Source organism: Lepidochelys kempii, chromosome 10 (assembly GCF_965140265.1).
Source record: "Lepidochelys kempii isolate rLepKem1 chromosome 10, rLepKem1.hap2, whole genome shotgun sequence".
Lineage (NCBI taxonomy): Eukaryota > Metazoa > Chordata > Testudines > Cheloniidae > Lepidochelys > Lepidochelys kempii.
The window spans coordinates 69,861,584-69,874,128 of record NC_133265.1 but is presented as its reverse complement, the minus strand read 5'-3'; the positions used below and the strand labels follow the sequence as shown (position 1 = coordinate 69,874,128).

The 12,545-nt window shown below is 52.6% G+C and overlaps 2 protein-coding genes across 5 annotated transcripts in view; one reads left to right on the top strand and one right to left on the bottom strand.

The window, feature by feature from the left end:
* Positions 1–34: 34 nt before the first annotated feature.
* Positions 35–6,919, bottom strand: PEX11A (peroxisomal biogenesis factor 11 alpha). Of its 2 annotated transcripts, XM_073304134.1 has the most exons (3): positions 6,689–6,919; positions 3,686–3,801; positions 35–2,766 (listed from the first exon to the last, which is right to left on the bottom strand). In XM_073304134.1, exons 1-3 carry the CDS (start codon positions 6,742–6,744, stop codon positions 2,195–2,197), a joined length of 744 nt encoding a protein of 247 aa, XP_073160235.1. In that variant the 5' UTR covers positions 6,745–6,919; the 3' UTR covers positions 35–2,194. The 2 variants fall into 2 exon arrangements, with proteins under 2 accessions (XP_073160235.1, XP_073160234.1); XM_073304133.1 differs by lacking the exon at positions 6,689–6,919 and having other exon boundaries at positions 3,686–5,638.
* Positions 6,560–12,545, top strand: part of WDR93 (WD repeat domain 93) — a 22,853-nt gene continuing 16,867 nt past the window's right edge. The window contains exons 1-4 of one of the 3 annotated variants that reach the window (XM_073304128.1): positions 6,560–6,970; positions 8,903–9,238; positions 10,007–10,202; positions 11,528–11,592. In XM_073304128.1, coding sequence (XP_073160229.1) covers positions 8,972–9,238; positions 10,007–10,202; positions 11,528–11,592 — 528 coding nt within the window. In that variant the 5' untranslated portion in view covers positions 6,560–6,970; positions 8,903–8,971. Of the gene's footprint in view, positions 6,971–8,251; positions 8,793–8,886; positions 9,239–10,006; positions 10,203–11,527; positions 11,593–12,545 lie in introns of those variants that run through there. The other 2 variants (XM_073304126.1, XM_073304127.1) reach the window with 2 other exon arrangements.

Here is a 12,545-nt window from a genome sequence, read left to right as displayed (position 1 = left end):
CCTCCTTTGCACACAACCCTGAAACAGACACAGATTCAAACTCGCTTCAGTTTATTAGTTGTGTTTCCCTAGACAATGTACAGCAGCAGCAGCCCTTATTCCAGAAGCCTGGAGGAGGCTGACCTAAAGAATTCTCTCCTTTTGGTTAATTCTCCAGCTTTCGTTATATTAAGCTAAATTAAATACATTAAACCCATAGATTCCTGCTTGCAGGGGGAACCACAAGTATTAGCTTCTAAAATCCACTGACCTGCTTAAGGAAAGGACTAAGACAGGCCTGTTGGAATCCCACAGCAGTGAGCCTGGAAGCCCAAGCATCCTTGTCAGAACCAGATAGTGGTGTTACAGGTCAGCCCCTGGTGGGGAAAGGCTTTGAGGAGGCAAGCCAGCCTGAAAACCTTTCCTCACTTATCCCCCTTCTCTGCGCAGGAGAGTTTTTTCACTCTTAGGCTGTCTCACCTGGAGTCAGTGTGACTAGGCGGGCCCTTCGACAGTCCCTCTGTACCAGAAAACTGCTGGGAAAGGTCGTAAACTCGCCACCCTGCCCTCCCAGCTGCAGGGAGGAGTGAAGTCTCTGCATTGGTGGGAAGCAGAGATCACAGAACAGGCTCAGACACAGAGAAGGGATCATTTTAGCTCTTGCATCACAAGTAGATTCTACAGGAGCTGAGCCACAGATGCTAATGAAACGGGGATTTCTGTAAAGTCAGTCCCCCTCACCCAAAAGGATGTCAAACAACGTACATCATACACTTTAGAAAACTAGACAGTATTTTCTCCCGGAACCTGTGTAATAATTCAAAGCAACATTCCACCTAAAGATGACTGGGAGAATGAAAGGGACATTAGAGTGGTAGAACCCACACAAACAGAGAGGTGACATATGAGAAAAATCACTTGTCCTTATCCAAGCAGGTGGCCATGATGGGGTAGACTCTAGAGAGGGTCAGATAAAAGGATTCTCTTCTTGCAGGTGCTTATCAAAGGATTTTGGCATCAGCAAGCCCATCCCAGTCCAAGAGTGTAAGTTCCCTTTTCTGACAACATCCCCTGGCAGCGTCATTCCAGCTCACTCACCAGCAGCCCTGGGGCAGGTTTCTCTCAATAGCATAAGGATTTAAAATTGATATTTGAAAACTTTCAGCAAAACTAAAGCGATATCAGTTCAAAAGCTGCTTCAGAGAGTACAGAAATCATCACCTTCCTGGGATTACAAGGGTTTGGTGTGTGTATCTGGCGGAAGGCTAGTGCTGGTGAATGGTGCCAGATCAGCACCATGGATTTCATGGAGACTGAAATCCTTTGCTTATCCCAGCATGAGCAGCACTGAAGTAAGCTACCTACATACACTGGAAAAAGAGTGTACCTAACCATGACCTGGAAGAACCCTTCTAGAGAGGAATTCAGATTCCATGGCCCAAGCAATCCTTGGCCTTGTATTCTCAACAAGGAGGGCAGATGGAGTGGTGGTTTCTGGGATATAGACATCTATTCACTAGCAACTGGATCCAGTCCCACCAATACATATTCAATAGTGACCACTATATCACCAAACAGGAGCACTCTTCAGTTACTATAAGCCTGGGCTGGCTTTGAACCACTGCCTAGAGATGAAAAGCTCCATATATCCAATTAACAGTCCCCGGGCATCATCCAGTTCCCTCACAAAATTCATGTTTTAATCCAGGCCATTTGAACTACAGTTCCCAAAGCCTTTCTGGTACCAACATGCTTGAATGTATTAAAAAAAGGATGAATGATTGTATGAACCCCCGTTGGTGAATTCTGCCTTTCCAGTGTCAGCACCACTCCTTATGGCTTTTTATACAATTTTAGTTGCCTATGCAGCTATTCCACATCTCTATTCAAATACAGGAGACAGCAACATGTCCTTAACTAGCAGCAATTTGTAAAAAGTCTTGATTTCCATGGTTCACAATATTCTTCAGGAATGTTTTGCTCAGTCCTTACACAGCCTCTTCACCATTCTCCTTCATCATGTAGGATGTCACAGCACAGGGCAGCTCCTCACCTGAGAGGATATCAGGAAGTAGGAAGAAGTAAAGCTGACTCCTCCAGAAAAAAACACATATGAAGAGCGATTATCAAATGTGTTCATTTTTAAAATACCATCCTGGAATGAAAACGGTCAGAGAAGCAAATCTGCCAGCTCACCGTATGTGATGCTCTCAGATCAGTGTTTCAACTTCATATGTGGACTTGCCACTGTGAGGATCCCCACCAGGGATGAGAGGAGGCCACAGAGCCCAATAACTCCTGGGTTGGTTTTGTAGATTCCCAGCTGGTTCAAAGGACTAGAGAGATCGCAAAGGTTCTTCACTGTGTCTAGCAACAAGGGAGGGTGTTTCCTCAGTGTGCAGTACAGCAGGAGGAGAAAGGGCTGCAACCCATCTGCATGGAAACCAAACAGGTCCTGATCTTGTTTGTCACATTGAGAAGAGTTCTCCTTCCTTGCCTTCTTCCTTTGAGCCTCCTGTTCCATCTGCCAGGAGATCTCATACAAATCCCTGGTCAAATTCATCAGCAGTGAATAGTAATAGCATTTGGTAGCCCAATTCCGCCACTTCTGCTTGTCAATGTCAGGGACGAGTCCAACACTCTTCACCCACAGGACTGTGTCACAGATGAAATACAGGACACGGCTGAGGTTGGAGGCTGTCAGGCAGAGACGGGGCACCAGGTCTGGTAGCTGAGTAGTTCTCCTGGCTGCTACCATGGCATGCACCATGTTCCCCAGTCTGAACACTGCAAGAGAACCCAGAGAAGTTAGCATGGCTCACTCCCTGTAGGCTGCCATCCAGTTCTGCTTTTCAACAACTAATTGGTCTTCTGGGCCTCGTATATTTAAATATTGTCTTTTCATTTAAGGGTAACTTTGTATTTGCAGAAGCAAGAGGCTGGCAATAGTAGAGCCATGTATAGTAGACAGATGCAATACAAGCTTCCCCCATATAGTTTGGTTGATGCACCTCAATACTCACTGGCAGCATCCCCTGCCATTCCAGTCTGGGACATCCACACAGCTCTGCCAATGCCCGCCTGTCTGTCGTGACCTAGAACACCCTCCACTACTCCAGTCCCATTCTGAAGTCTCTTCTGAACGGGTACTACCGATCATGCTAAGTTCTACAGTGTAAGTGAAAGAGCGATACAGACAGACACTCTGCTGTAAGCTGAAGAGGATGTAACCCAGCTTCTTGGAAAGAAGGTGCCAGTGTACCAATCCCATTGCACCCCTGAGCTACACCCTTTCTAAATTAGTCTTGAGGGCTAATGATTCACAGTCTGACCAACTTAGAACAACACCTTTCCTCAGGCGCACATTTTTAGGGGAATTATGCTACAGCTAGTTCCCAGCCCACAGGTATCATATATTTCAGTTCACAGCATGGATTACAACAAGCTGGCTTTCACTTACTCCACAGCATTGGCCCTGCCATGTGTATTTTGAGCAGTGCTAACCATACAACACAGCAGGTAATAAAGTGAGTGCAAATGCGGTGGGGGAAGGGTGTATCTACTATTCCATGAGTATGCAAAATGAGGTCCTATGATCCGAGGCTGCATGGTAAGTTAACTACTTAAGAGCCGGCACAACTGGCATCTGCTTAGCTGGAATAAGCAATACGAAGAGGGACCATCCGTCCGGATATGGGGTACTTACATTTGCGGCCAGAGCGCATGCTAGATTCCAACTCCTTGAGCTTCATTATCACCGTCTCTTTGTCAGCCTTATGCTTTAATAAATAGCTAAGCAACATGCATGTGTGTTGAATGGCTCTGGAATGGAAAAAATGAGGAAAATGGTTCACAGGACACAAGGACCAATCACGGGGCTGGGGGGGGGGAGAAGAGAAAGGAACAATTTCTTCCCAAGTTAGGGACTCCCCATGGACCATACCCATGCGACAGCACCGCGAGGTATAAAAATCACATGATATTACTTGTTAGGGTCAGCACTCTACAGCATGCAATGTGAGAAGCAACGCAAATACAGTGTGAACATGACAACGGGAGACCATGCAGCTGAGCAGCAAGCAGTCAATAAAGGGTTTTGTTGGGCACATTTGGTGGCAAGGTAAACGAATACTGCCTGAAATATCCACAGGCAAATAGTGCTAAAATGCTAGCTTGCAGCAAGGCTCTGGGTCTATGAAGGGGCGAAGCCAGTGTCCTTGATGGAACAAGATGCAGATCAGTAGAATTTTTTTTCCAGAGTCTGTTATTTGTATTGTGGCCCCAGCAATCATTAAGCAGCAATAGATATCCACTGCAGTAGGTAGAATATGGAGAGATCCCATGGAAGGGGTAAGCTTCATAAATCACCTAACCCACTGCTGAAACCCAGCCAACTCTGGAGTGGAACGCAGGAGCTGTATGAGCACACACTAACATTGCACAATTTGGAATTGGAAGTAAAAATCAATGCCTCCAACTGAATCTGGTAGCTTACAACGGAGAAAGACACAACTGAGTAAAGGAACTGAATTGAAACTGGGGGAAGTTTACAGAAGAACAATCAAGTAACTGGAGATGGATGGTGGCAGGCCGTTGGGGCAAACACCCCTTCACCTGGGGAAAGTACCCAGAGATCAGTAATAGCCACAGGCAGCAAGGACCTGACTTTTACTTTTCATCCAAAGGCTGGTAGCTCCTTGCAGTACAGCACCCCAGCACCGCACTGGGGTTTTGGGTCAGCACTGACTGGGGGAGCTTGCTTCCTACTGAGCCCCCACACAGCACCCCAACACCATGTGGGGTCAGCACTGAGTGGGGAGCAGGCCCCATACTGAGCCCCGCAGCACAGCACCCCCTGGCACTGCGCTGGGGTCAGCACTGAGTGGGGGGAGCAGGCCCCATACTGAGCCCCGCACCCCACAGCACCCCCTGGCACCGCGCTGGGATCAGCACTGAGTGGGGGGAGCAGGCCCCATACTGAGCCCCGCACCCCACAGCACCCCCTGGCACTGCGCTGGGGTCAGCACTGAGTGGGGGGAGCAGGCCCCATACTGAGCCCCGCAGCACAGCACCCCCTGGCACTGCGCTGGGGTCAGCACTGAGTGGGGGGAGTGTGCCCCATACTGAGCCCAGCACCCCACAGCACCCCCTGACACCGCGCTGGGGTCAGCACTGAGTGGGGAGCGTGCCCCATAGCGAGCCCCGCACCCCACAGCACCCCCTGGCACCGCGCTGGGGTCAGCACTGAGTGGGGGGAGCGTGCCCCATAGTGAGCCCTGCACCCCACAGCACCCCCGGCACCGCGCTGGGGTCAGCACTGAGTGGGGGGAGCGTGCCCCATAGCGAGCCCCGCACCCCACAGCGCCCCCTGGCACCGCGCTGGGGTCAGCACTGAGTGTGGGGAGAGTGCCCCATAGCGAGCCCCGCACCCCACAGCACCCCCGGCACCGCGCTGGGGTCAGCACTGAGTGTGGGGAGAGTGCCCCATAGCGAGCCCCGCACCCCACAGCGCCCCCTGGCAGCGCGCTGGGGTCAGCACTGAGTTGGGGGGAGCAGGCCCCATACTGAATCCGCACCCCACAGCGCCCCCTGGCACCGTGCTGGGGTCAGCACTGAGTGGGGGGAGCGTGCCCCATAGCGAGCCCCGCACCCCACAGCACCCCCTGGCACTGCGCTGGGGTCAGCACTGAGTGGGGGGAGCGTGCCCCATAGCGAGCCCCGCACCCCACAGCACCCCCTGGCACCGTGCTGGGGTCAGCACTGAGTGGGGGGAGCGTGCCCCATAGCGAGCCCCGCACCCCACAGCACCCCCTGGCACCGCGCTGGGGTCAGCACTGAGTGGGGGGGAGCGTGCCCCATAGCGAGCCCCGCACCCCACAGCACCCCCTGGCACCGCGCTGGGGTCAGCACTGAGTGGGGGGAGCGTGCCCCATAGCGAGCCCCGCACCCCACAGCGCCCCCTGGCACCGCGCTGGGGTCAGCACTGAGTGTGGGGAGAGTGCCCCATAGCGAGCCCCGCACCCCACAGCACCCCCTGGCACCGCGCTGGGGTCAGCACTGAGTGGGGGGAGCATGCCCCATAGCGAGCCCCGCACCCCACAGCACCCCCGGCACCGCGCTGGGGTCAGCACTGAGTGTGGGGAGAGTGCCCCATAGCGAGCCCCGCACCCCACAGCACCCCCTGGCACCGCGCTGGGGTCAGCACTGAGTGGGGGGAGCATGCCCCATAGCGAGCCCCGCACCCCACAGCACCCCCTGGCACCGCGCTGGGGTCAGCACTGAGTGGGGGGAGCGTGCCCCATAGCGAGCCCCGCACCCCCCAGCACCCCCGGCACCGCGCTGGGGTCAGCACTGAGTGGGGGGGAGCGTGCCCCATAGCGAGCCCCGCACCCCACAGCGCCCCCTGGCACCGCGCTGGGGTCAGCACTGAGTGGGGGGGAGCGTGCCCCATAGCGAGCCCCGCACCCCCCAGCACCCCCTGGCACCGCGCTGGGGTACTGAGGTCAGGCGCCGGGCCAGGGCTGGCTGCGCGGAGGCCCCGGCAGTGGCTCCCAGCACCGCAGAGCCATCCCCCCTCCCAGCGCTGTCAAGGGAGGCTCGGGTAAACCGCCCGCCCGGCTCGGGGCTGCAGGCGGGACCAGGCAGAGCTGCCGACACACCCCAGCCGCGGCAAGGGCCAAGTTCAGCCCGAGCCCCCGGCCCCGCTCACCGGAAGAGCCGGTCCCGGCCCTGGGTCTGGTTGGTGAAGTTCACAAACGCCTCCATGCTGCCGCGGGGCGGAAGAGAAGCGAAGCCCCCGCAGCCTCCGGCCGTACTCGGGATACCGGGGCCGCTTCTTACCCCGCCCGCCGCCCGGGACACACAGACAGGCTCCGCCCCATGGAGCTGGGCCCGGAACCCTCCGCCGTGGGGCCTTGTCTCCACCCGGACCTAGCTCCGACTGGACCTAGCGCAGCAGTTACCACAGCAACCGATCAACGGTCGATTACAGGTGAGTGAGGAGGAGGGGACTAATCACGGGGATGTGTCCTCAGCAAGCCTCCCTCCCTTCCCAGGAATGGGGACCCCCCCTCAGCAGCACCTCCCAGGGAATGGTTATCCCTAACATGGGAATGGGGATCCCCTCAGCAACACCCTCCCCCGCAGTGGGGATCTCCTCAGCAATAGCCCATCCCCATGAACAGGGCGAATAAATTCCAGGAGACCCCCTGAAAATCCAGTGGCTGGGTCTCCCAGCTTTGAAAATTAAACCTTGCAGTAAGACTCAGCACTTACCCCAGAATCACCTGGTCTTCAGGGTCACATCAAAGCCGGCCTCTCATTTATCTGTCTCCCCCACTCTCTATCCCTTGACATGCCCTTCATTGTAGAAGACATCATGGATCCTGATTTGTACCTAAGCAGTTCTAGTTGTTTTGTCTAGGGCCTACTATCTGCTCCCAGGCTTGTTTGTGGGGTGGTAAATGGCAACCCTGCAGTTGCCAGCTCACACACACTGGCCGCTCACCCCGCTTTCTCTGTATGAGTGGTTGAGTCAAGAAGGCCTGCAGCCCTGAGCCAAATAAACCTACACAGCACTCGTTTATCTGTGGACATTTTAGAGCTCCTCCAGCATCATCACTGCCTGCGGCAGAGTGGAAAGAGCTTGCATAACTTAGGGCGTGGTCTCTCAGCCTGTAGGTGTTTGGCTAAGGTAGCAGCAAAGCACATGCAAGCTCAACGGGGTCTGTGCTCATTTATTAAAAACAAACAGCTCTTAGGCCTTGTCTTCACTGCTAAAAAGGTGCATTTTTTACCATAAAAATGGGGTACTAACATCCGTGAACTGTCCTGAGGTAAAAACACAGTGAAGATCAGGCACTTCATTTTTGCTGTGAGGTAGACTCACTGAGGTCAGCACTACATCTCATCTAGTGTGCCTTGTGTTAAAACTAAAGTGCCTTGTCTTCACTGTGTTTTTACCTTGCAATAGATAGATCATGCACATTAATTACCCTGAAGGAAAAACATCTGCTTTAGCAGTGAAGACAAGGCCATAGAAGAAAACACGAGCATGCCCAAGGTGTTTGGGTTTGATTAAAGTCCATGTATTATGATCCCATAGTACTGTGCTAGCAGCCTTCAGTTTACAGGGGAGGAAACTCTTCCATTTGCAACATCTGTGTACAGCTCTCTGTAACTTTGCAGGACAATGACTCTTTTGTGCTGGATTTTTTTACCCTTTTTTTTCAGCCCAAAGGGGAAATTTTGGTACAGTTCCATTTGGCCCTTTCTGAGTTGTGTCAGTAGGAAATGTTTTGTTTTCCAAGTGTCATTTTAGACGATATTTCTGTGCTCTGATCATTGTGGTAAAGTCCCAAAGCCACCCATCAGGTCTGGAGCTTCATTGTACTAGGCACTGTACAAACATCTAGGAAGTCACAGGCCCTGTCGGTTAATTTAAGAGCTTCTAACTTGCCATAAGCTTAGTTCACATTGACACAGGCCTTTGACTAGTGCGAAGAAACATGGTTTAGAAATAAATAAAGTTTTAAGCAGTTTGAAAAGTTTTCCTTTGAAACAAATCATATCTTTGACTTTCTCCAGGCTGGGTCAGCAGGGAGACAGGCAAAAACCAGTCTACCTGTATCCTAACTGATCTGTAACACCACACCTAAAACTTGTATAACTAGCTGTGCATTTTAGATGTCTAATCACCTGTGTACTTAACCTGCATATATCCACGTGGATGGTATTCACATGGCACAGCACTGAGCTGTAGAAGAGACCATGGGAAGACAATGAGGAAAGCAGAAGTGAGTCCTACAAAATAGGTATAGTCATTTCTCCATATAAAGATAGGAAGCTTCCTTCTTTGTTATAGCTAGTTCCTAAGTATTATCATCTGTTTCCTCCCATTATCTCAAGGATCTATTTACTGTAGGATTTCCTGGGTCTCTCCATCTACTGTGACGGGCACCTGTGTTGTCATCACACCAGGGAAGACAGAAAGATGCCAGTATATATCCGGAAACATCCCCTGGAGATCCCTCCACCTTCTGAAAAGGACTGGATTAAGAAGGATGAGGAAGAAAATTTCTTCCTGCAGGATCCCGATCAAATCTTTGATTCATTGCCTCAGCCTTTCCGGATGATCAATAAATTGGTGACCCTAGTATTCGAGCAGGCCTGGGAAATCATTGAGAAAAAGGAGGCACTTCGAGAGGCACAGACACTGAAGGTCCAGCCCAAGTTGTACCTGCCCACAGCTGAATTCCAGGTACTGAGACCCTTCATAACACAGCTGCCACCTGTCATTGCAACAGTTTGTCGAGGCACTGTCAGTTCAGTTCCTTTTGCTTTCTTCTTCCATTGTCACCCCTCTGCCCATTTAAATTCCCGAGACGCCATTAGCATTTCCCTCGCTTTCAGTTTCATTCCACAAGGCTACAGCTCTAAGCTTGCTCATCTGAGAAGTACAGGACATGGCCCATTTCAAAGCCCATCTCACCCTCCTGAAAGAGGCGAGGTGGTATTAAATCATGTCAGGCTCACCCTCTGCTTTTCTACACCAGACTGACCCTAGCCCCTGCTTATTCTGGAGAAGTTGATGAGTCTGTTGCTATCATATGGACAAACTCAACTGCGTTTTAAAAATAATACTTTAGAAATGGTGCAGAGCAACACTGAATGCAGCTGCATGGTGCCCAGGGACTGTGTGGGCTTCCTGAGGAGAATGTCTGCACTTGCTCCGCTTTCCCTGTGGGAGTAGTGGGGTGTGGGAAAGCTCTAGTGCTACTGAACAGTGCCTGGGGATTGAAGGCTTCTGTTTATCCCTAGCACTGGCGGTGACAGGGCAAGCTTCCCTTGAAGAAGTTCCTCATCCTTGATATTGGTGGGATCTTTCTGAAATTGGAGCTAGACTTCATGCCCTAGTGAAGGTCATAGGATTTCGCCGGCAAATGGCTGGTGTAGCTGATCAGTCCCTCTGTCATGGGGTGGCGGGGCAGGGTCATGTTCTCTTCTGCTTTGTTTTTCATCTCTGCAGGTGATGGGAAGAGCCAACTGCCTCGCAGCCTCTGGACAGCATGTCTTTGTTGGGCTCTCCACAGGGCTTGCAGTTTTCAGCATGCCCAACTGTAAGCGGGTCTGTGCTTGGGAGTCAGCCAGACTAGAGATTTGTGCCATCCGTACCTCCAACCTTGGCAATGAGACCCACCTTTTCGTTACTGTGGATGAGATGGGTAGGTGCCCCATGAGCTTCCTCAAGTCCCACATGGGGAGAACTTTGAGGACAAGTTTGCACCATGATGGAATGGAGGTGGTGGGGGAAGTGGCATCTACTCAGTAGAAAAGAGCTAAAGCAGGATGGAAGTAAGCATGAGTAACACATTTCTGAGAGGGTCCTGCAAATAATGGGGACTAGTCAACAGACTTCAGAGAGGGGGTGGCCCCATAGCTAGTGCCCTCCCTGTTGCGCAACAGAGGTTGGTTACATGGGGGAAGCAGCACACTCAGCGCCTCTCACATTCTGTAGCAATACCCTGAGCCAGTCAAGGAGTAATGTTGCTGGGCTTCAAGGCGGAGGCTTTCATCCAGCCCTTCCACTTCAGGGACAGTCAGTGTACTGCAGTGTGGAGGTTAGGCTGAGGAGAAAAGATGTCAGCTCCATATTGAGTCCAGTGGCCTTACCATGATACTAGTGTATGCAGCAGTCCCAGAAGGGTCCATTGGCTTCTGGTTGAGTCCAACACTAATGAAGTTGGTTTTAGTTCTCTTTCCATTAGAGAGAAGAAAGTTGGATCTGAGCAAATCCCCTTGGAGCACAGGCCATCTCCATGCTGGACTTGTGGCTAATGTGGCCACCCTAGGGTGTGCGTGGGGGGGAGGACGTGTGAAATCCCATGTCCTGGCTGCTGGTGTAACACCCCTAGCAAGACAGATGCATAGATGCTTTCCAAGTTCTGAGCATTGCTGCACTGACTCCAATAGCTGAAAAGTGCATGAAAATGCCTGGGGCTCCCACCCACCTCCCCCTTTCCCATTTGAAGCTCTGTTTTCTTGGGGAGGAGGGCTGGATGCAGGTCTCTCTGCTTATGTCTACACTGCAGCTAGCAGCAAGCCTCCCAGTAAGCAGACAGACCTCACGCTAGTGGGGCTCAAGCTAGCACTGTAAAAATAGCAGTGTGGATGAGGCAGCAAGAGTAGCAGCTCAGACTAGCCACCCGAGCTTAGAGCAAGGGGGTCAGGCAGGCTTGGATTTGGCCAAGTTGCCAATTGCCATCTATGCCACAACGTCCACACTGCTATTTTTAGCATGGTAGCCGAAGTGGAGCTAGCATAAGTCTGTCTGCCCAGGCTGCAGCACTCCCACTGCAGCGTCTGTATTCCCTCTGGCTGGGGCCATCAGCACTGCTCTGTGTGTCACTAGACAGCAAGCTGTGGCTGAGTCTTCTGAGAGCCACAGAAGGCACCTAGTCCTAGTGCCATTACTGCACCCTCCAAAGGAGCTGAGCTGCGCCCCTCACTCTCTTCCCACCCACTTCTTGCCTCTGTTTTTCTCTTCCAGGACTTGCCCGTCTCTTTTATTTTTACAAAGACAGTCTGCTGCTCATTAAAGTCCTAAATGAAGTGGTAAGTCCTCTGTGTGTGTCATGGGCACTGAGGCGAAAGTCTCTGTGTAATAAATAATCGTGGTTACTAACAGCACTCAGGAAACATGTGGCTAAGGGCAGCAGCTGGAATGGAGATCAGAGGTCCTGGTAACTGGGTCAGTGGTGCATAACTCACCTGTAATCCCCTTTGAACCCGCATTATCCCTGGTACAGACCCCAGGTTATGCCCAGAATCTCCTCTGAGATGTCAAAATCCCAGAGGTGCATCAGCATTCAGCAACAAACTAACTCAACACTAAAGAAGCCTGTCTTCAAAAATGTGGAGTCTGACTCTGGCGGACTGGGCCAGAGCGACTCAGGCACGGGGGGGACGGGCTCTGGGCTGAAGGGGCTCAGGCAGAGGGGCTCTGGGCTGGGGGGGCTTGGGCCAAGGGGTGGGGAAGCTGGAGGGCTCGGGCAGAGGGGTGGGGTGGGGTGGGGGGCCTCTGGGCTGGAGGGGGGGGTGCTGGGCTGGAGGGAGCTCTAGGCTGGGGCACAATTTGTACTTGTTTCCCCTCTTTAGCTTGTTGAAAAGCTTCTCGGCCCTCCCAAGCCACTCACAGGGGGCTGGGCCTCGGGCTATAGCTGCATGTCAAGACTTTGGGGACTCTGGCCACCTGTCAGGTTCCGGCCCCCCTCCCCTTCTGTGCATTGCACACCTCCTTTGTGACAAACCCCACAGGGCGGCAGGGTGTCCCATTGTTGCCGTCCCTGGCTTCAGAGAATCCCTCAGGCTTGGCAACAGGCACACGGACCCTGCAGGCATGCTCTCTGCAAACACCCCCACTGCCCAAGGCCAGCCTTACATTGATCACAGACAACCTGGACGCCCCATGGCCAAAGGAACGAACCTTTGCTCAGGCTTTGGGAAGAGCCTCTCAGGGCTGAAGGCTCCCCACTGAGGGCCAAAACCATAGGTGGCTGTAGAGATTC